Raw genomic sequence first — 22110 nt, 5'->3', positions numbered from 1 at the left:
AATATCATGTCCCACTGAAAAGGATTCAGATAGAAAATCACTCTAATCTGCTTACGAGTGTACGTATAAATGCACGGGGGAAACGCTGCTTATGTAACAAATCCTTTGAGTGATTGCACTTTAGAAACAAATCAGAATATGTCTCAGCATTCGTCTTTGGCTTTCCTTTAATCCACACCCAACATGATTTTTGTTTTCTGACAGCAAATCTTAAGACAGTGGAAATGAATTTCAATTTCATCTTGAAATATTAATCCACTGAAACATAAACTTAATATCAAAGTAACCAGCAGAGACATTGTGCTGTGTTGATTATACACATGTTTAATTTAAATGCATGTCTCTGTATTCTGTCCACAAGACTCTGACAAAGTAAATACATTTTATATAGTAGTTATGATATTATCATACATTTAAGCACATTCACACAGACAAAAACAAACTCCCTGTATAACGAGGGAGGAAGGCCTCCATTTTCAACTGGTCATGTGTCTGCGTCTGTTCTGAAGAACAATTAAGTCACAGCTTTACACGATGTATCTGGGTTCAAAAAAAGAAAGAAACCCCAGTTTTTCATGCAGTTTTTGGGATTTTTGCAGCTTAAACCAATTTAAAGAACTCACCATTATCTATTCCTCAGTACAGATGTTAATGTTTTATTTTTAAAAGGGACTAAGGGACTTTTTATTTTTTTTCTTGTGTTGCCTACACAGTAGAACACAGCTTCTACTTGTCAAAGCATTTCAAAAACAAAAGCAGACAAGGTATTTTACTGGGAGTCAAAGAATTCAAATTTGATCACACTGACTATTGCTGTTGAGAATCTCTGAAGTATAGTTATGTCATTTAAAAGAGGCACAAACTGGGGCTACACTCAAATGTGTACATGCATGTGCAGTTCTTTAGTACAGGTGAGCTTGACTCCCTCCTTTGCACCTTTCGTCCTTCTTCTTTGGTCTTTCTTCTGAGTCCCTGCACAGACCTTCCTCGCTCGTGGCCTGCAGGCTGTCAAAGGTTCCCTGCCTCTCGGCTCTCTGCAGGTTCTCTCTGCGTCGCCTGTGCTTCTTCCACAGATCCAGGCAGCGCTCCATGCAGCTGAACCTGCCCTCTGTGGTGCAGGCAAACATGCCGGCCGGCACTGCCAGCACCATGGCGCACACGATGACTACGATGTGGATGAGTCTCTCTCTTTGCTCCAGCTCACTGATGTCACTTCCTGTCACGAAGACGATGCACTGGCCTTCCCTCGGCGGGTGGTTCTTCAGGGACACGCAGACCTTGTATTTGGTGACAGGGAGCAAGTCGCTGACAGAGTAGCTGTTGATGCCAGGGCCGATGTAGATCATCTCCTTCTTCGGCGAATCGTATTTGCCAAAGTGGATGGTGAACCAGGTCTCTGCAGGGTTGTCGGTCACAGCGTACCACTCGAGGGTGATGCCATACACTGTCTGCTTGGCGATGCGTATGTCAATGTAGGCGTTTTCCTCGGTCGACAACATGGGGACGGGGGGAGGGAGTGGAGCGGTGGAGTTGGGGGAGCTTATGTTGACCACGATGCTCACTGAGGAGTTGCCAATGAAGTTGTGGGCCGTGCAGGTGTAGATACCTCGGTCCGCCAGGTGAAGAGAGGGAATCAGCAGCTGGGAGGTGACAGTGTCTGCATCTATGTGAGTCTCGGCGGCTGAAAGGAGAAAACAGAGTGGTTTGTTGGCTGAGGAAAATAAGGAAATAAGAATATAGTGAATAGCCACCAGAGGGCAAACCCTGCTGGTTGAAAAAACAACTCCCTTTGGATGGAGGTCTATGTGAAAATGAACCCACTTCTCACTAGATTTAAACATTTTCCTGAGGAGTTAATGTTCCCAATTGCTAGTTTTAGGTCTTCTTCAATAGAGAATGAAGTTTCCATTTACAGGAAAAATATAAGGCTCGCCACATATCAGTGGACACCAGTGTCTGTGGACATGGTTCTGGTCAAAACAGGAGTTCAGATTCTTACAGGTGACGTCATCACCAGTTGCCACTTAGTTTACGTCTGATAAAGAAATGGTACGTTCATCTTAAAAAGAATGTCGTTGAAGATTTAAGAAATAGCTCACTACGTCTGTGCTGTCACAGCAGGTACATGACAGTTTAATGGATAGTGGTTTAAAAAGAAAAAAATCTTACCGGTAAATCCTCTGATAATCTTTTGACTGTACATCCACTGAACGGTCGGGCTTGGTCGAGCCTTGACTAAGCATGTGAGCGTTGCGTTTGCTCCGAGAGGTAAAGTGATGTTATTCTCCGAGGCAGTCGCCTCCGGCTTCATGCAGGACTTTAACTGGATCTCGTGGAAAAACTTGCCGGCTTCGGAGGCGGGAGCCGAGCACATCAAGTAAGAATTCATCAGAATGATGGGAGTGCTGATCGTCCTGATAAATTCAACAAAGCCTTTGAGGCGGCAGTCGCACAACCAGGGGTTTTCGTGCAGGGCCAGAACCACGTTGGACACCAGTCCTTCTTTCCCCCATTCTTTTTCTGCTCTTTGGTAAAGAGGCCAGTTCACAAAAACATCTTTAGTAATGACACCGAGCTGATTGAAGGATAAATCTAAGTAGGTCAGGGCAGATAGGTGTCTCAGAGCGTGTTCAGGGAGGACATCGAGTTGATTGTGCTTCAGGTCCAAAATCTTGAGTTTGGGCACGTCCTGAAACGCCGTCCACGGCACTGAAGTCAGCTTGTTGCCCTGTAGCCGCAGCTCTGTCAGGCTGTCCAGTCCCTCCAGGCTTTTAATGTTCATCAGGGTGATCTCGTTGAAATTCAGCCAAAGGAACTCCAAGGCGCTAACTTTAGAGAAAGATTGCTGCGGTAACTCCGTCAGGTGGCAGTTTTCGATTCGTATTTTCGTGGCATCGCGTGGGATATGTTGTGGGATTTGTCCCATGGAGGTTTCCATACATAGTAAAGACCTGGGATGGTGAGATGGAACATATTTTTGTCAGTTTTCACACACATTTGAGAGGTTACTTCAAACCTATTATATGAATTTATTCAGGTAAACTGATAGCTTACCTTCCCAAGTTATCATCTGTGCAGGAGCAGCCACTCGGACAGGTGGTCGATCCGGGGGTGATGAGATAAAATAACAACACGACATGCAATGTGACACGATAGGCGTCCATATTCCTGGAGGAGCATGTGAAATAGGCCTGTGAGGGCGGCACATGCCCATGGCCTGCATGGATGAAAGCCTATTACCTTAATCCTCCTTGACGTAACACTTAAGACAACAAATAACCTTTGCAAACACAGGGAAAGGTATATTTATAGCGATGGACCACTTAGTCTAAAAGAAAAATCTGCTCAGACAAAACAATATATATCAGCTTGTGTTGTTGAACCCACGTTCAGTGAGCAATGTCGTCACTGCTTTAGTTTCAGGTATAAACCCCAGAGAGGCTTAGCATCAGTCTAATTTACTTTATTTGTGCCACCACAAAAGTGCGAGCATTGACGCTACAGGAGAGACGTGTCCGTATAAACAGAGCCGGACGCGTCAGGCTTAGCTGCACAGAGGGGGAGAGAGAGACAGATGTCTGTAGACGACAGTAACCTGACCTCAATAATCTCAACACTGGTCGTCTCGCAGGTTCAGGCAGAATCAAGCAAGTGTGAAAACAAGCTCTCTAAATGTCCTTTACTGTCTTCAAACACCTGAGTTTAACATGTATATGGATTATCAGGAAGAAAATTACCAATAAAAAGCCTTTATGAGTGTGTTTTTTTAAAATGAATATTTTATAAATGTTCTCCACATCATCACACGCAGGCAGAACAATCTGTGCTCTGAGTGGATTTAGTTTTAATACATTTAATTTGGTAAATAACACCTTTCAGAATATCATTCTGAGATGCCACGACAAAAGAAGAAACCTGTAAAAATGTATCAGTATAAAAATATTTATTTTCATGCAGTACATTCATTACATTATAATATGTAATATAATATACATATTACATTATACATATTTCAGGTCACATGTATTTACCTTATAAAAATGTACAGTGGTTTAGGTAAAATCTGGCACATTAACAAATAGAAAATACGAGAAAAAAAAAGACTAATAACTGCGGAATTACATTAGAATTTCTCTAAATATTGTTTGAATAAAGTTTTAAACACAGTGCAGAGGTTAAATATTGGAAAGAATATCTGGATTTTACAGCATAGGGAAACACGTCAAGACGATTCTCTCTGCAAAACATCGCCTTTAAAAGTGCATGATTTTTTTACTACACATTGAAACTACATGTAAATACTGAAATCATCACTGTGTGCATTTTCCCTTTTTTGCTGCCCATCCATTAATCGGTGGTGTTTTACTCCCACAAGGCTGTAAAATAATAACACATCCACACGCTGAAATATTATCGTCCTCTGGAGACACACAGAGAGAATAATCTTTGTCTCTGAGCATCATCATCATCATCACATCACATCACAGGCTGTTAGAAAACAAAGTGCATCCTCCGGAGGTTGAGGCATACGTTGGGTTTTAGCAGAAGTACTCATTGGGAGGCCCCTCAGTCCTCACTGTGGCCTCTGAGTCAACACTAGACCGCGCTGACAGCAGCCTGTTGGACTCGTCGAGGTTTAACCTTGTCAGAAATTCACCCTCCATCCCTTTGGCTTTAGTCCCAGGGCCGAGGGTCTCAAATGTCACGTATGAGTCCTGCATCTCCTTGGACTGCCGCCCCAGCAGCTTCTGGCAGCGCTTCTTCAGCGCCCCGCAGCACACGATCAGTGTCAAGGGCACGGCGATCACGCACGCCACCGTTATGACCACCACATTAATGAGCTTCTGAGTGCCGCTTGCGCTGGCCGCCTCGTCAGTCGAGAAGATTACACACTGCTCCTTTTTCGGGATCAGGCCTTTGACGCAAACACAAGCGATGTACTTTGTTTTGGGTACGAGACCCTCGATGGTGATCCGGTTTTTCCCCGCACCCACGCTGATGCGTCGCATGTCTCTCTCACCGAATACAGCGTACAGGACGTTGAATTCTGTGGTGTTTGTGGCAGTGGGGGCTCGCCAGTTCAGGGAGACGGTGTGGTCGGTGTCGCCAATCACCTTCACTGAGCGCACTATCCTTTTCTCTGGAGCTTGCTGTAAGGATGAGGCATTGGCTGCTAAGTTGCTCAGAACCTCTTCTTCCTCTTCTGGACTTTGAGAGTCTGACTCCTTGCCCTTTTCTGGGGAAGCACTGTCAGAGATGCTGTAGCTCTCGATCTCATACTTTCCGGTCACACCTTTACCGTTGAGAGGTTCGATGATGGGCTGTCCGGCTTTGGTAGTCGGCGGAGGAATGTATCTGGCGATGAGTTTCTCCTGGTATGCTGCTTTTCCCATGCCACCGGATTTCTTCCCTCTGTTTCTCTTTGAAGAACCACCACCACCACCACCACCTGTCTCCTCTGACCGGAAAGTATCTGTGATCACCAGAGAAACGATGGCGTCCGCGGTGCCCACAAAGTTAGTTGCTTTGCAAATGTATTTCCCAGAATCATGGTAGGAGACCGCCGGCACACTCAGGATGGACCAAATAATTCCCTCCTTTGAAATCTCCTGCTGAACTGTAAAATAAGAAAGGAGAAGTGAGTTAAGGAACATTGGCACAAATAACTTAAATCTCATTAACGCGTTGAGTGTTCTAATCTGAGCACATCTGCAGTTAGTTCAGCAGAACTCACTTGTGCCGTTCATTTTCTTGCCATCGGCTCGGCTCCAGGACAGCTCGGGGATGGGGACTCCGACTGTACCACAGCGGAGCAGGACATTGTTGCCCAGTGAGCTTCGAACGCGAGCCACGGCCGTGTGCACCCGAGGGCCCTGGCACCTCTGCAGCTCCGCTTCAGTGAAAAGAACTCCTGACAGACTCTCTGGGTCGGCACACTTCAGCCTGGTGTCGATTAGAGCCACCGACGATGATGGGGACTTCTGGAACTGGACCAGATCGTACAGCCGGCAGTCACAGAGCCACGGGTTGTCATGGAGCCCTGTAGAGGAAACAACTCATGAAACTAACATGCTCATATGGACTACTGTCCTTTACTGTCTGTCCTTCAAGAAAGACTAAGACATAGATAAATAGAGATAGTCCGACATCCTGACAAACTGCACACAATAACTATAATTAGACTAATCCCTAACTCTGAAGTCAAAGCAGTGGTCATCATGCGAGGCAGCTTAAATCACTGTCTTAATATGTCACAGCTTGTTCCTCACCGAGAATAAGTTTGGAGGAATCGGTGTCCTGCGCCGGCTTCACACTCAGCCACATGATGAGAACGTCGGCAGGGACGGTCGTCAGACTGTTGCTGGACAAGTCCAGATAGGTGATGTTCTTGATGAACGCGCCGGCCTCGGCGGGGATGGTGGAGATCTTGTTGTTGTGCAAGTCGAGGAGCCTGAGGTTTGGCACGTCGCTCAGAGACTCCCAGGGGAAGGAGGCGAGGGAGTTCCCGTCCAGCCTGAGCTCGTCCAGGTTGTAAAGACCCCGGAAGCTGTCCACGCTCAGCGCGCTCAGGGAGTTGAAGGACATCCAGAGGAACTCCAGGTTGTTGAGGTAGTGGAAGTTGTTGCCGGAAATCCTTGTGATCGCAGTCTTCTCAATGCGGAGCTTCGACGTGTCCGCGGGGAAATTTGGAGGGACCGCGGTGATTTCTGGGTCGTTGCAAAGCACACTCCTGCATGAAGACAACAGAAGATACACGATTTGTTGATTTGTCACACCAGATTGTACTTGGTGCATTTCTGTGAAATTAAAATTGCGACACGCCCCTATTGTGCTAAAACAAGATAGAAAAAGTAGATTAGAATGTAAAGAAAACTGTACCCAATTATAAAAAGAATACGTGTGAACAAAAGAATAAAACTGTACACAAGAATATATAAACTTGAAGTGTTAAATTATCCAGCTACATATACATTTATAGAAAGTACAGCTATAGTGAAGATGTTTGGGTTTATAACCGTGAATTTACCAACAAGCAAAATACATTTTCTGCCTCAGGTTTACTCTAAAAAATGAGTTCAGAGTTCAATTTAGAGGAACGTAGTGATCTATTGTTCTGTAACAAGCAAAGGAGATTAAAGAGCAACTCCAAGTTAATCCCCCACTACACACCGTGATTAAAGTGAAGGAAGCTTTTAGAAAGACAAATATATAATATATAAAAGCATTCTGTGGTTATTAAAATCAAATCATAGTGGTTGTCCTTACCTCGCTTTTGATCCATCGCTTAATTTGTGGTAAAAGCAGCTGCACTGTGCAGGACACGCTGAGCCCAGCACAGGGAGGAAAACTAAAGCCAGACAAAAAGCAGCACTGATGTGTCCACTCATGTTTCCTCTCCTGCAGATCACTAACTGCTATGCAACTAAACTACAGTGTGTGTGTGTGTGTGTGTGTGTGTGTGTGTGAAGGAGCTGCTGGTCGGTCTAACAGGACACAGGCTGATGCATGGTGGTTTGCTCGGCAGGCTCACGGCTCCACACTGCTCTGCTCCCACCGCTCAGAGTCCTGAGATAAAAAGGATGGGCAGGGATTAGTGGTGAGGACTTGGGTTATTTTCATTCACACGATTAGACTGCGGCTTCCTGGAAGCTGATAGGCTGCACCGTTTTTCGCTGAAAATTGTCAGGGAGTTGCTCTCGAATAGTTGTTTGGGTGGTTAATTATGCGCGGAAGTGACTAACAGCATCTAAATACAGGTTAAACATAAAGGTAAAAATATGGCATGTTAAGGTTTTAAGTTGGAGTGGGCGTTTGTCACATGTTGTCTCTCATGCTGTCAGACTTTTCCTCATCATTTCAAAGAAGGAAAACAGATACAGTACATGTTGGGTTTATACTTAGAAAAGTCATTTTCATCATGACTGTGACCTAGCAGCAACTCACCACTAGATGGCAGTGAGTTTCCCATCTTCATCTGTAATTACACCGGAATTACACCACTTTCATTCAACTGATCATTTTTGTATTCATTATGTTGCCGGTGTCAGTTTATTATTTCTGAAGATCTATGAACACGTGACTTTGTTTCATGGAACTGTGTTAGAATGTGACACACTGACAATTATTTATTGTTTTCACAGGTGCAGGGGTTTAAAGCCGTGGTTGTCTGACAGGATTTCAAATCCTTTAATCCTGTCATCGCTCTGTGTCTCTTATTAATGGATGTTTCCCTGGGGGATGACCAGCGAAAAAAACCTCCAGAGTGATGCATCTTTGACCAGAGATTGGGAGGAGGTTAATGAAAAAAAAAAATTCATAATAAAACAAAAATAAGATTCCCAGAGAAGAGAAAAAGGATCCCTAGTCTGCAACTGCAGTCAAAATGTAACTTTTTTAAGGATTTCTTGGTAGAAAATACCCTGTGGATCAATGAGTCAGGCTTATCTGTAAAGATATCGACATGCGGTTTTCAAAATAAAACTGACAAAATTGTGCTCAGGACATATATGACAACTAGCAGTAAATCAGAGAAATTTAGAGAAAATGTAAGTTCTCGGTTGTGTTGAGGACATCTATGACTACTATAATACTGCAAATCGGACATTTGTGAGGACACTGTAGAGTTTTAGAGAAACTTCATTTTAAATGTCCCATATTTACACTTTTGAATTGAAAAATTATAATATTTGAGATATAATACAGAGAATAAAACAGCATTCAAACAGTGTAAATAGAAAATTACATACATCATCTAAATGCAGATAAAGAATAAGGCTGTTTATTTCTCTACATAATAATTTTACATGTGCAGTGGAGTAACTATTCATATATCTCCCTCTAAAATAGTGTTTCCCCAATTAAGGAAAGACATGGTGAAGTCAGATTGCTGCAAAACTTAATCACGTAATACTTTAAAGAGAATGAACAGCATTTGTGTCAGTTATCTTTCTCCCATTCCTCAGCCTGTGTGCAAATGGAGTTTCATAAGTGAAACCTTTGTTTCATTACAACACCAGCAGATTATGACGGTGCTATGGACTATTCACCAAAGCACCGTCACTACAAAGGGTGTGAGTATATTACTGGGAGAGATTCACGTCACTCACTACTAAAGGTTTTGTTACTTGGAGAGGAGCACATCAAGTCATGGCAGAGCAAACAAAAGTGAAGTTTTTACTTTGCATGTCGTTAAAGATGTCGGAGTCAATAAAAAAAGACACAAGCGACTTCCTCAAGTTTACAGTTAATCATTTTCAGCTGATCAATCCACTGCATTCATGTCCTCTGTTGTGCCGGATCGACCTGGTTTTTGTGTCGACACATTCAGCTGCGATAGATTAACAGACGTGTACGCTTTGTCAAACTGTTTCCCTGCTGCTTTACTGACACCGACACTGCCAGAGGCCTCTTGTTGGGACTGAGGACAGTTGACAGACGTGTTGATGAACAAATTATCAGTTTATTTGGAAGATAAAAAACAACAGGGGGACACTGGGGCACTGAGCTTTTAGTCAGGACAATATGTGCAGTTTCAGAAAAGGGTATTATAAGTCTGTTGGGACACATCATTACTTCATAGTTAATGAGTTTGTGGTTAATCTGTGGACAGATTAGTGGTGCAATCAGACAAATGTTACATTTTAAAAGCTTGATGCTGCTGTGAGAGCCAAAGGTCAATTTCTGGTGTCCTCTTTTTTTCAACTCTAGTTTTTATAATACCATTTGGAGGCTTATTTGACCTTTATTACTTGATTGCAGTTACTTTACCCTTACATTTGTAATGTCAGTGATGCTCAGTGAGAAGAGGACACAGGTCACACCACAGAAGTGAAAGTGTTACACACTGGACCTTTAAGATTTGAACTCCTGTTATTGTTGGTTCAGAATGAAGTCCTTAAAAGCAGGTCACTGATATTCACTGATGACTCACTATTAATGTTGGTCAGTGTAAAGACATTTAGGAAGAGCAAGAGTGCAAATGTATACCTTTGCTGTTTGACTAACATTAAGCATCTGGTTGAATACATGGTATTTGAATGTGGGATGTTGAGAAAGTATTGAAATTGTAACACACAGCACACTGATTTATAGTGTTGTAATGTAACACATACTGCATTAATGTGCACAATTCACGTATTTGTACTTTACTTTATTTGTATTTCTGGCCAATTTTACTTCTACTCCACTACATTTACTCTAAAACTATCTTTGTTACTCCTTACTACCAGAGTTGGTAAATGGTCTGTATCTATATAGCACTTTTCTAGTCTTGATGATCTTTCACACGCTGCAACATGGGGTTAAGTGTCTTGCTCAAGGACACATGTAGACGAGCAAAGCCAGGAATTGAACCCACGACCTTCCAAGTTAGAGGACAACTCGCCCTACCACTGATCTACCATGTCTTTTACTAAAAGTCTTACTACTTTTTCTGGTAAGATACTTTTACTCAAGTATCTGTTTAAGGTACTTTATACAGACTGTTGATTTATCATTAATGGTCAGCGTGTGTCTGCTGAAGGACCACATTTCCCATGGTTCCTCTCTCTCTTGTGATCAACCACAGCTGCTGAATGACACGAGCGCTCGATGCAAGTTCCTCTCCTCTGTGTTGTTGTTGTTGTTGTTGTTGTGCAGCTTCATTCAAACCTTGTCATTTATCTCACAGCAAACAAAGAGTCAAGTCACAGACTGAACTTCTGACCTTTTCTTCAAAGCGCTGCGCAGCAGAGGCGCAAACCTTTAGCGCTCAGAAAGTTGAGAGTGAGTTTGTAGGAAGTGAGCTCGTTAGGACATTCCTGCGAGGATTGACGAGGGGCTTTTTTTTTCTAACCAAGATTAGTCTCTTTATGCTTTTTCACGTGAAAGAGCCTTTATAAAGGCGTCAGTGTGACACACACACACACGCTGATCCGCGACACAACTGCGAGAGGAAGAGAAAGTAGAATTTGTGCTTTTCACCATGGCGGCGTACACATTACCGGAGGGTTTCACGGATTTTGATATGTTTACATTCGGCACAGCGCTGCTGGTCGGGGGTGAGTGGACACACGACACACATGCACACATGTTTACGCACGAGGTTCTACACGACTTAAAGGGACAGTTCACCCTTAAACCATTAAGTGCTTCAAAAAATGTGAACAAAAAAAACATTGTTTTCTTTCAAAGTGAAGTTTTGTGCTGGATTACAAGTGAACAAACCCACTTCTGTTTTCAAAAAACAACAAAAAAAAAACCGTTTCTGTTGTTCTGACCTACTTCGTGGTCAGGGAGTGAAGTTCTGGACAACGTGAGGGTCACATGACTGTGCTGATAAGTGATAAGTCCAAGCTGATATGCCGAGTCAAGCTTCAAAGTCCAATAAAATAATAATAATCATAAAAAGAATACATTTTATTTACGTAGCTCTTTAAAGGGAACTCAATGATAAAGTACTGAATAAACTTAAAAATAACTCTCATAAACCAGACCACCTAAAAACACTGTTATTAGCAGCAGTATGTATTAGAATTGTAAGATATTAGTAAGATGTGAAAGTTAAAATGTGTTTTGGTAGAAAATGTGCATCTGTTTTAATCAAAATTATTCTGTTTTCCAGATTATCGATTATTAATCAATTACTAAACTAATCACCAACTATTTGGTGATGGATTAATTGGTTTGAGTGTCGTTTTTGACAATTAAAACAACTTGTTTTTTTGGTTTTATTATTTATTTTATTGTATTTGTCTATCCTTTGATCCATATTACAACGAAGATATTCAAGACCATCCTCAACATTCAATTAACATTTTCTGACATTTTATGGACCAAACAACTAATCTATTAATTGAGACAATACTCTGCAGATTAATCAATTATGACAATAATCTCAAACTGCAACCTTACTTTTCCCTCAAGCACATAAATTTGACTGTTGTTTTATATTGAGTATTGTTTGTGTTGTTTATTATTTTGTCTGTACTGTAACTAGTGAGCTGTCTTGTCCATTGTCTCCCTTGTAAAAGAGAAATACACTATATGGACAAAAGTATTTGGACATCTGATCATTACACCAACAGGAACTGTAATGATGTAAATACATATGCAGTACTTTAAAGTGGATATCATTGGTTCCCCATTATGCAGTGATAAGAGCTTCCATTCTTCTTGGAAGACTTTCCTCAAGATTTTAAAGTGTTTCTATGGGAAGTTGTGTCCATTCAGGTTTTCAGGCACTGATGTTGGACGAGACGGCCTGGCTGTTAATCTGTGCTCAGGTTAATCTCAAAGGAAGGGGCTCGATGGGGTTGAGGTCAGGGCTCTGTGTCACGGGTCACCTGAATGCAATACTTAACAGGTGTAGCCAAATACTTTTGTCCATTAGGTTGTTTCAAGGGAAATCCTGTTCATTTTTAGGGGTATTTTTTAAAAAGAGGACAATGATGGAGACTTTCTGAATTTCCAGTAATGAAATTTAAATCTCTCTCTCTCTCACTTGCAGGCATGCTCGGGTTCATCCTCAATGCGGTCAGCATTGTGTCCTTCCTCTCAGTGAAGGAGATGAGGACTCCCAGTAACTTCTTTGTTTTCAATCTGGCTTTGGCCGACATCAGCCTGAACATTAACGGTCTCACAGCTGCTTATGCCAGTTACATCAGGTATCAACCACATTCATTCAGTTTCCTCTCACCTCTACTTATTATGGGTAGTGTGCAACCCCCCCTCAAAAAAGGCTTAGTGTTTGATACGAGCCACTGGTACCACAGGCCAAATAAGCCCTTTACGTTTCACAATCCACATTATTCACTGTGTCATTTTTGGTTCACTTTTTGCTGCAAACCTTTTTGACATTGAGTGTTTTTAAAGTGTGCATCTGTTGCATTTCTACCGAAATCTTGCAGTTCTTATCCAAACACTGCCACACGCCGGTGCCCTGAATGAGTCACCTGCCAAATTTGAAGCCTGTCAAGCAAACTGTTGGGCAATTATGTGATAAACACTCAGACAGATAGACGTACCTTGCATTTATAGATATTTATTTAGTTCCGCTTTTTACTATTTATCTGTTTTTTGTTTGATACTTGTCTGTTTTTATACTTACATATCAAGAGCTGCTGGATAATGTGAAGTTCCCCATGGGGATCAATAAAGTATTTATCTTTCTCTAGAATTAAAGAATTAGCATTTTCAGCCTGTCTCATTCACACAATAACAATGTTGTAATAATAATAATAATAATAATAATAATAATGTATCGATTGTTTTCTTTCTTGTCTCTAGATATTGGCCATTTGGACAAGATGGATGTTCCTATCATGGTTTCCAGGGCATGATAGCAGTTCTGGCCTCAATCAGTTTCATGGCTGCCATTGCTTGGGACAGATATCACCAGTACTGCACTAGTGAGGATACAAGAAGTGTTGAAGAGTCAAAATCCTTTTTAAAAACATCATTGTGAAACCTTTAGATTCTGGACTTTAAAGAAACTTCTCACATATTTCACATATAAGTCATTGTAAACACATTTCACTTATAACTTACACAGAAAAACATTAATTGGAATAAAGTAAATACAAAGTGCTTTGGCATTTCTATTAGTTTTCACAGTGGTTTATAACTGAATGTATTATAGTCTTTCATATTTGTTTCTGGTGTAGAGCATGTTTTCCCCCCCTCTATTCTAATCCGTCGTCATCACATGACACCGTGTGTGTTTTTATTCTGTAGGACAGAAGCTCTTCTGGAGCACAACGCTGACAATGAGCAGCATCATCTGGATTCTGTCCATCTTCTGGGCAGCTGTTCCTCTGATGGGATGGGGTGTTTATGACTTTGAGCCCATGAGGACTTGCTGCACGTTGGACTACACCAGAGGGGACAGGTAGACATAAGGACGCGTAGGCCAGAATATCCAGTTTGCTGCGGTTGTCATCAGCAAAATTAGCATGTGCTGTCAGAAACAGTGTTCTATATTGTTTATTCTACTTTTCAACAGGGACTATGTGACGTACATGCTCACGCTGGTGCTGCTCTACCTGATGTTCCCCGCCTTCACCATGATGTCGTGCTACAGCGCCATCCACAAGCACTTCAAAAAAGTCCATCACCACAGGGTAAATGTTTCTCTAAAGGACACAGTCCACTGTAACTGTTCTTCAATCACCAGACAAATGTGTGAAAGAACAGCTGTCAGTGGCTGTGTGGGAAATAATGTTATTGTGAATGTGTTTACGTTAGTCCAATGCTGTTCTCGTGACTGAAATGAAGTTTCAAACCTGGGAAGCGCAGATTGACAAAGACCCTGCCTCGTTCAAAGTCCTTCATATTGATCACCTTCTCTATATTTAACATGCAGCTAAGAAACTGATATGAATATTTTCATCTCACTCTTGGCAATCGAGTGAAGAAAATATTGGAACTGTTTTATCCTGAATTGTTTTGTTATGTTGTGTGCTTCACAAACCACATTTAGACACATATAAAGTATAAAGACAGAAGATGAGAAAGTGTAGCTGCGTCATGACTACAAAATGTGGCTAAGGAAGTACGAAACACGCAGAACCACTCCGTCATGTCATTTTAATTTTAATTTTATATGTGTGATGTCTGCTCTAATGCAACAGCCTTTGTTTTTTTTTATTTTAGTTCAACACCAATTTACCCTTGAGGGTCATGTTGATGTGCTGGGGCCCGTATGTCCTCATGTGTATCTACGCCTGCTTTGAGAATGTGAAGATTGTGTCTCCAAAGCTGCGAATGGTGAGAAGTTGTGTTTTGTTTTTTTATCTAACAAACTGTCGTCTTGTTTGTTTCTGGTGTGTGGACTTTGCCGTAACCTATACAAACCTATAATTTAATTGAGAATGTTAAAAAATGATGGAGGTCCTTGTTTCGTCTCTCAGGTGCTCCCTGTCGTGGCCAAGACAAATCCCATCTTCAACGCTCTCCTCTACACGTTTGGAAATGAGTTCTACCGAGGCGGTGTTTGGCATTTCCTCACTGGACAAAAGATTGTCGACCCAGTTATTAAGAAGTCAAAATAAAAGGAAAAGTCGACATCCTCCGAGACCAAATCATCCTTTGCTCTTATGATAGAATGTTAATAATTTAGGTTAAGGAAACATCTTTGTGGCATTTAGATACCTGTACTGGAGTAATACTATTGTCTTATGTATATGAAACAGTCTGCATTTTACCTCTGTCCCCTCATTCTGCATTGCACTTAATCTACAAAATGTGTTTCATTTCTTTCTGACGTCATTTGTCTGCACTGCTCCTCCGTCCATGTTTAACCATTCACAATAATAATAAAAAAAAAACACTGTGCTGCCGCTCTTCTGCTTCAGACTTCATCTGTTTTCAAATGGTTTTCAACTTGGAAAAACTGCAAACCAACATCCAGAGATGACCTTTAATGACTCATTTACTAAGATAATGAATGTGTTGGGTTTTTGTTGTGAAGACTGAGGTGAAAGCAGGAAAGAGGAAAATATAATATCGAGGATCAGATTTGGCCATACAGGATTGAACAACATATTATTTCATATCAACAAACACAATACAGACAGATGTGATCACCGTGGGCAGGAGGAATCCATTCATCATGTTATAAAACAATGTCAAAAATACCAAAGAGAGAGAGAAGTAATGATTAAAAAGTGGAGAGACATTGATGAGGAATTGGAGTTGGCAGATGTACTGTGGAAGAACCGGAGTGAGTGTTACAAGATATTACTCCAGTTTCTTAAAACCACAAAGTTGATTGGGAGGATATAGGATGTGTGTGTGTATGAATAGGTGTATGTATGCATATATAGGTGGTTGTTTTTTTGTGTTTTGTAGTATGTATATCTGTATATAGAGACATATAATTATTATTTTTACTTTTAGGTAATAGTTCAGTTAGATCAACATTTTGATCCACACTCCATACCAGATGGTGGCGGTAATGCACCAAATGGTTGTTTGCCAACCGCCATAAAACCCCAGAAAAGAAGAAGAAGCATAAAGAGGAGACTGATTGGTGACACAACACACCTGCTCGCCTTCACGCAGGTGTTTTTCAATCAGCTGATGACCGCTGATTGCTTCCTCCTCCTCTTCTTATTTAATCTTCCTCCAAGCAGCAGTTTCGTGATGTTACTTTGAAGAGAAGCTGCACGAAAAAGAAAAGACGCGAAAAAGGTGTCGCTGCTTAACTACTGAAACTTGTGGCGGTAATGCACCAACCACCCTAAAACCTCAAAAAAGAACGAGGGAACTTTAAAAAAAGAAGAGGGGAAAAAAAAGAGAACTACCGCGGCGTGACGTCAGACGCCGAAGTTCTGGTCGCGTGCATCAGCTCCTGTATTAAAAACGCAGCAAAGAGCTCCAGGATGGTGTGTTCGACCTGGTCCAGATTGGTGAGTAACTTTTGTCAAGTTATCTTAATGGTGACTGTTTGCTGAATTATATGCTCATATTTAGCCCTGGCTAAGTCAATTTCAGCTTTGGTTCAAGCTATGTGTCATTGTAAGTTAATTGTTTGGCTTAATGTTGGCTTAATTATTTGGCCAATTATTTAATTTGGTTAAGTTAGAACGATATTGACAGACTCAATAACGTGTGAACGAAATGTTCTATAAACATAAGAATTGTGTACTTAATGAGCAACAATAACATGTTCATCCAAGTGACTTGAATTCCGCGCTGGAAGAATAACATGTGTTTATGTGCAGCGGGAGCGAGACGGGTGTGACGCGCATGCCCAGGGACCGTCTGCAAAGTGCGTCGCTGAAAACACGAGCTCGACAAAAAAATCATTAGGTTCATTGCTGTTTAACTGTGTTACAGAAACCACCTCGGACAAAGATGTACTTCCCATGGTCACACTACTCCTATTATTTTGGACAATAAATGATTTAAAACAATTTTGCTGAATTTTTGTTTCAAATCAGTTTCAATAGCTTTTCTACTGAACATTGAACGGTCACCAAAATCACTTCACAAGGATGACCTCCCCATGATCACACTACAGCTCTTATTTTGGAGGTAAATGCTTTTAAACAATTTCGATGATTTTTTTTTTTATTTCAAATCAGGTTTTTTATGGATCAACTCATTTTACTAAATTACATTAAAAATGCAGTCATCATATAACATAAGAAACACTGAATTCCTTTTTAGGGATGGGGTGGTCAATATTCAGGTTGTTAAGACTACCATTACAAATTACCAGTTGTTGGTAAAAATGAGTGGTAACATGTAATCATTACAGGGTTGACGGTCAGCTAATCCAGCTTCAAAATTAACAGTTTCAATGCAAAAATTAATTTAATTTATTTATTAATTTACTTCTGTGCTTAGATATAAAATGCACCATTGGTGCGACTACATTATCTGTACTTACAGAATATTACACCAACAACCACACTGAACTAGATGGAGACAAAAACACTTTTATAGACTGATAAAAGTTTTGTCAATGCGTTTGATAATAGCAAAATTCTAGGTAACAGGTCAGTAGTTACAGGTAACTTTACAGCATGATTTTTAATAAATGGGAATGCATGAGAGATGCTTACCCTACATGATAGAGCTGGGCAGTTACAGAGACCCTCAATGTGTGGAGTGATTTTGGCTGCATTAGATTCAATGAAAGTTAAGCTATTTTTTCTTAAAAAAAAAATATATATATATATATATATATATACACACACATACATACATACATACATACATACATGTCTGTGTGTGTGTGTATATTATAAATAGGCTGAGTCCGCTTTTCCACGATTAGCAGGTGTATGTTGACAGGGAAGCCCTCGCTACTGTACAATGCAGTCATTAAAATCACCTCAAACAAAGATGTAGCATGGTCACACCACCTTTTGGTTTTGAAAAAAATAATGTTTTCAAACAATTACAATGTACAGTAGAAAAGCTATTAACTTATTTGAAATAAAAATTCAGTACAATTGTTAAAAATCATTGTTGTCCACAAGAGTTGTGGTGTGACCATGGGAAGGTCATCTTTGTGAGGTGATTTTGGTGACTGTACAATGTACAGTAGAAAAAGCTATTAAATTATTTGAAATAAAAATTTGCTAACATTATTCAAAATCATTTTGGTCCAAAATAAGAATTGTAGTATGACCATGGGAAGGTCATCTTTGTATGAGATGATTTTGGTGACCATACAATGTACAGTAGAAAAGCTATTGGAACTGATGTGAAACGAAAATTCATCAAAAATGTTTAAAATCATTTATTGTCCAAAATAATAGGTGTAGTGTGACCATGGGAAGTACATCTTTGTGCAAGGTGGTTTCTGTAATACTACAGTTAAGATCATTAAGTACACAATTCTGATTAAGAGACCACTCTTATGTTTATAGAACATTTCGTTTACACGTTATTGAACCGCAAAGTCCGAATCTGTCAAAATCTTTCCAACTTTACCGAACTATTTTTAATTCTGCTTTAGGTATTTGCTCAATTTTAGCTTTTGCTCAAGCTGTGCTTCATTTTAAGCTTAATTTATATAAGCTTAATTTGTTTGCTCAGTATTAGCCTTAGCTCAATGGTGGCCAAGCTCTGCCTCTGCCTTTTAATCTTATCTTAATTATTTGCTTAAAAATTAGCCTTACCTCAATATTCAAGCTGTGCCTCATTGTGAGCCAGTTCTGAATTGGCAGCCGTTTTGTCTGGTTACAGCAGTTAAATTATTGGTTTAAATGGGACTGCATCTAATTTCTATTTTCATTAACTTGTGATTTATTTTGATGTTTGGTCCATAAAATGTTAAATGTTGTTCACTGTTTCAGTTAGATTCTTATATTATTTGATTTCAATGATAGCTTAAATAGAGCAAAGAAATTAGAAAATATTCACATTTAACAAAATAAAGAAAATCTGAAACTCAAACACTTAAACCAATCCATTAACAAGTTAAAATGGCTGCTGTGCTATGTTAACTCACTGTTCCACTCATGGTCATTACGATTGAGTTTTTCCACTGGTTTAAACACTGATTCAGGGTTATACATGTCTTTTATAATTCTAAACTTTTAATGTAGTCATTAAAATACAAACTTTTTTTCAAGGAACAACCTGCTTCCTGCTTACGGAGACCTGGTCGGACCCGCCATATACAAAAGGCTGTCAAAAAAAAGGTGAGCGACACCTTTAGAGATAATTTCCACGGGATGTCTTCAGGTACGTTCTTTCAGGTGGTACTCAATTTGTTTAATCCATATTTACTTAATACTAAAGTCTGCTGATTCTTATTTTTTTGTTTTTTTTTTGTTAGATGCTGGAACTTGCCAAACTGTACACACGCCTCAATGGCTGCTACATCACTCTGCCGAACAGGACATGGTCAGCGAGATTGACCATGAGCTGGGTTTTCTTCACACAACAGAGAACAAGGTAAATTGAGTCGACTCGTAACATGGTAAGGCATTTCGTCCTTCCCCTTCTTCTCTGTGTGTGAGGAAATCTGGCCACGGATCCTGACTGAGTGGCATACCTTGGCTGTGAAGTTTCCAAAATCAGGATCCATCTGATTTTGTGACTCAGCCTGTCATGATATGCATGAAAGTAGCAGACACTGCTACTTTCAGCCTGTAATGTTAGACATTGAAAACTTGTATTTATTGCCTTCTTTATATCAAGTAAAACTTTTGTTCTTAACTTTATGGTTGACTTATATTTTTTCAATGATGAGTGTTATTTTGACAAGTTAGTGCTTTGAACGTAAAGATGTGGAATTCTTTTAAAACAAATTGCACTGATCTGTTGCTGTAGACTTGGCACCTTTTGACACTGCTCCAAGTGTTCGGTTGATCTTAACCAGAAAACTCAAACCCTATATGGATTTGTACAGATTTTAAAGGGAATATAATAAATTGGACTCTAAAGCAGGGAATGCTACAGCCGATGGTGATGCTGCTACTTTCCCCATCTCACAACTTCCCTACTTTTAGCCACTATTTCTAATGCATATAAATATGCCACTGAACATTAGACTACTTGGCTTTAAAATGCCTTCTTTTAACTAGAGATGTGTTTTTACCATTTTATTTCATCTGGCTTTTCATTTTATCTTTTAGTTCTGTCTTTACCATTTTACACTTAAAGGTTTTATTTTTCTTCTATGGACCACTTATAGATGTAATTTTTCACCAGGTCTGATGCGGTTGCAAAAATTGGTGAGTTTTGGTGTATGTTCAAACACGATTCATTTGGCGGGCGGAAGAATTGGAAGAATAACTCTTACAGTTTCAATAGGGTTCTACACACCTTGTGCTCGAACCCTTATAATAAACTATTAATACAATCAGGTGATTGTACTTTTATGAAAAATCTTCAATTTCTGCCAAATAAAAATAAATGTTACTCAGTGGACATTTAAGATTATGTAATATACATTTTTTCAAATTAGATTATTATGGAAAGTGATAGTTAAATAGATTGATTGGTAAAAGAAAACTGGGAACTACTTTTATGTAATCATGTTGACAATGGATTTCTTTAAAACATTTTCGTTGTGCTGAGCATTTCTAATCTAAAAAAAGAAAAAAACTCTGATCTCTCTTCATGCTTGTGAATAAAGTAAATGCAGCCACATTGATAAAAATGAGCATCAACATGTATTTGTATTCTTTAGATAGATGCAACATTTACATCTCCTCACATGTTTGAAAAGGAGTATGCAGAAGTATAAACTTACATGTATCTATACCCCATTCCTATTTATGCACTACTTTATCCCATCACCAAATATTGACATATTTACAGTATTTTGTATTTTACATTCTCAATGTTCAACACAATGTAGTTTCCCTCTTAAATGGTATACTCCCTTGTCTCTCTGAAAACAATGTCTTTATTTTATAGTAAAATAAATGATGTCTCACTTTGAATATTGTTGGCACTGTTTTAAACTGAATCAGATCTGGAAATTTGTATTTAATTTGTGTGGTCTCTATATCCTGTGTTATTTATTAATCGGATTGCCCTTTTCTGCATTATATTGTCAGTGTTTCCCCACACTGCAAATATACGGTATATCCACATTTCGTTTTGTCCTTTTCTAAACGCAGGCCACATTATTAAAAGTGCTCCAGGGACAGTGAGGCTGCAGAGACTCCTGCCCTCCGGCTGATCTCTGAACGGCTCACCACACGCACTCCAAAAATAAGACCCAATGAGACCAAGTGTGTCACACTAACCTCACAGGTGACTGACGTTCATGCCAGGCAGTCGTCAGAAGGCCAAATCCTCTCACCGTCACTCGACGCCAGTTTTAACCAGAGGAGTCGTCGGCTCTAATGAAGCAGCACCTGAAATAGTCCCACTGACCCCTGAAAGTTAGAACAGCGACGCACTGTTTTCATGCCTTCACTGCAGACTTATTAGCAGCAGCCCTGATGCTGTGCTTCATCACAGGTCATCAGTGTGTGAATATGTGCAGAAGGTAAAGCAGCTGCGTCCTCAGAGTATGAAAGGAAGAGATTTTTTTAATAAATGAACATGGGAAAACTCAAGTTTGTCCCAAGTTATGTCAAAATTGTTGACTATAGTTTTTTCTCAAGTTGCATGTGACTCTTCAGTTATTCATGTCCGCTCAGGTGTTTGATGCTGAACTTAATTACACACTTCCTCATCACCTCTGCTGCTGCACATGCATTTGAGATGGTGAGGGTTTATTTTTATTTTCTTGGGACTGAAGAATCCAGCAGATTAGCACCATTTTCTTGGAAGGAGCGTTCCCTCTGACTGACAACTGATTACGAGGCGGTGTACTGGACTAGTGATCTAATTAAGTCAGAGCTGTAGATAGGAGCAGCAGTAATGGCATCAAGCCCACAGGAAGAAGAAAGGAGAAGACACATATAGCCACGCTGAGCTCCTCAAACATGTTTCCAATAACTACATCTGACTGTGACACTTTTTATTCAGACGAGTGAGGATTGTATTCCTGACTGTGCTTGAATAGTTATGTTACACTCATAGATTGTGTGTTATAAAAGAGAAAATCATCTTCATATGCTGCACAAACTGCAGCTACAGGACACAGCTGGAGAACTTTTTAGATCTAATTACTTATCTTCCCTGTTTTTAATTTGCTAGATTACTGTC

General features: G+C 40.1%; 3 protein-coding genes and 1 long non-coding RNA gene across 4 annotated transcripts; 2 read left to right on the top strand and 2 right to left on the bottom strand.

Moving 5' to 3' along the window:
- Positions 1–149: 149 nt before the first annotated feature.
- LOC122759172 (leucine-rich repeat, immunoglobulin-like domain and transmembrane domain-containing protein 2) lies at positions 150–3314 on the bottom strand. The gene is made up of 3 exons (XM_044013795.1): positions 3055–3314; positions 2170–2951; positions 150–1681 (listed from the first exon to the last, which is right to left on the bottom strand). Exons 1-3 carry the CDS (start codon positions 3162–3164, stop codon positions 903–905), a joined length of 1671 nt encoding a protein of 556 aa, XP_043869730.1. The 5' UTR covers positions 3165–3314; the 3' UTR covers positions 150–902.
- A 649-nt stretch (positions 3315–3963) lies between these two features.
- On the bottom strand, positions 3964–7564 carry lrit1b (leucine-rich repeat, immunoglobulin-like and transmembrane domains 1b). Its single transcript, XM_044014518.1, has 5 exons — positions 7267–7564; positions 6270–6730; positions 5735–6040; positions 4491–5617; positions 3964–4420 (listed from the first exon to the last, which is right to left on the bottom strand). Exons 1-4 carry the CDS (start codon positions 7386–7388, stop codon positions 4539–4541), a joined length of 1968 nt encoding a protein of 655 aa, XP_043870453.1. The 5' UTR covers positions 7389–7564; the 3' UTR covers positions 3964–4420; positions 4491–4538.
- A 2993-nt stretch (positions 7565–10557) lies between these two features.
- Positions 10558–15320, top strand: rgrb (retinal G protein coupled receptor b). The gene is made up of 7 exons (XM_044014519.1): positions 10558–11039; positions 12488–12644; positions 13267–13388; positions 13714–13867; positions 13982–14099; positions 14632–14745; positions 14889–15320. The coding sequence occupies exons 1-7, from the start codon at positions 10964–10966 to the stop codon at positions 15027–15029; spliced, it is 882 nt and encodes a 293-aa protein (XP_043870454.1). The 5' UTR covers positions 10558–10963; the 3' UTR covers positions 15030–15320.
- Positions 15321–16275: 955 nt separating this feature from the next.
- LOC122758850 lies at positions 16276–16895 on the top strand. The gene is made up of 2 exons (XR_006358203.1): positions 16276–16388; positions 16704–16895. It is a non-coding gene; the product is annotated as an uncharacterized LOC122758850 (long non-coding RNA).
- The last annotated feature ends 5215 nt before the right edge of the window (positions 16896–22110 follow it).

The sequence above is a fragment of the Solea senegalensis genome, linkage group LG18 (genome assembly GCF_019176455.1).
Source record: "Solea senegalensis isolate Sse05_10M linkage group LG18, IFAPA_SoseM_1, whole genome shotgun sequence".
NCBI classification, from domain to species: domain Eukaryota; kingdom Metazoa; phylum Chordata; class Actinopteri; order Pleuronectiformes; family Soleidae; genus Solea; species Solea senegalensis.
The sequence above is the reverse complement of the archived record's forward strand: the minus strand, read 5'-3'. Positions and strand labels throughout refer to the sequence as shown.

What these genes read in the sequence shown, in the direction of transcription:
- LOC122759172 (XM_044013795.1), bottom strand. Translation starts at nt 3,164, where the DNA reads ATGGACGCCTATCGTGTCACATTGCATGTCGTGTTGTTATTTTATCTC. An exon ending in ACAGATGATAACTTGGGAAG is followed by an intron (nt 2,952 to 3,054) that starts GTAAGCTATCAG and finishes TCACCATCCCAG; the next exon opens with GTCTTTACTATGTATGGAAA. An exon ending in GATTATCAGAGGATTTACCG is followed by an intron (nt 1,682 to 2,169) that starts GTAAGATTTTTT and finishes TTCTCCTTTCAG; the next exon opens with CCGCCGAGACTCACATAGAT.
- lrit1b (XM_044014518.1), bottom strand. Translation starts at nt 7,388, where the DNA reads ATGAGTGGACACATCAGTGCTGCTTTTTGTCTGGCTTTAGTTTTCCTC. An exon ending in AGCGATGGATCAAAAGCGAG is followed by an intron (nt 6,731 to 7,266) that starts GTAAGGACAACC and finishes GTCTTCATGCAG; the next exon opens with GAGTGTGCTTTGCAACGACC. An exon ending in TTCCTCCAAACTTATTCTCG is followed by an intron (nt 6,041 to 6,269) that starts GTGAGGAACAAG and finishes TTTCCTCTACAG; the next exon opens with GGCTCCATGACAACCCGTGG.
- rgrb (XM_044014519.1), top strand. Translation starts at nt 10,964, where the DNA reads ATGGCGGCGTACACATTACCGGAGGGTTTCACGGATTTTGATATGTTT. An exon ending in GCTTATGCCAGTTACATCAG is followed by an intron (nt 12,645 to 13,266) that starts GTATCAACCACA and finishes TCTTGTCTCTAG; the next exon opens with ATATTGGCCATTTGGACAAG. An exon ending in GACTACACCAGAGGGGACAG is followed by an intron (nt 13,868 to 13,981) that starts GTAGACATAAGG and finishes ACTTTTCAACAG; the next exon opens with GGACTATGTGACGTACATGC.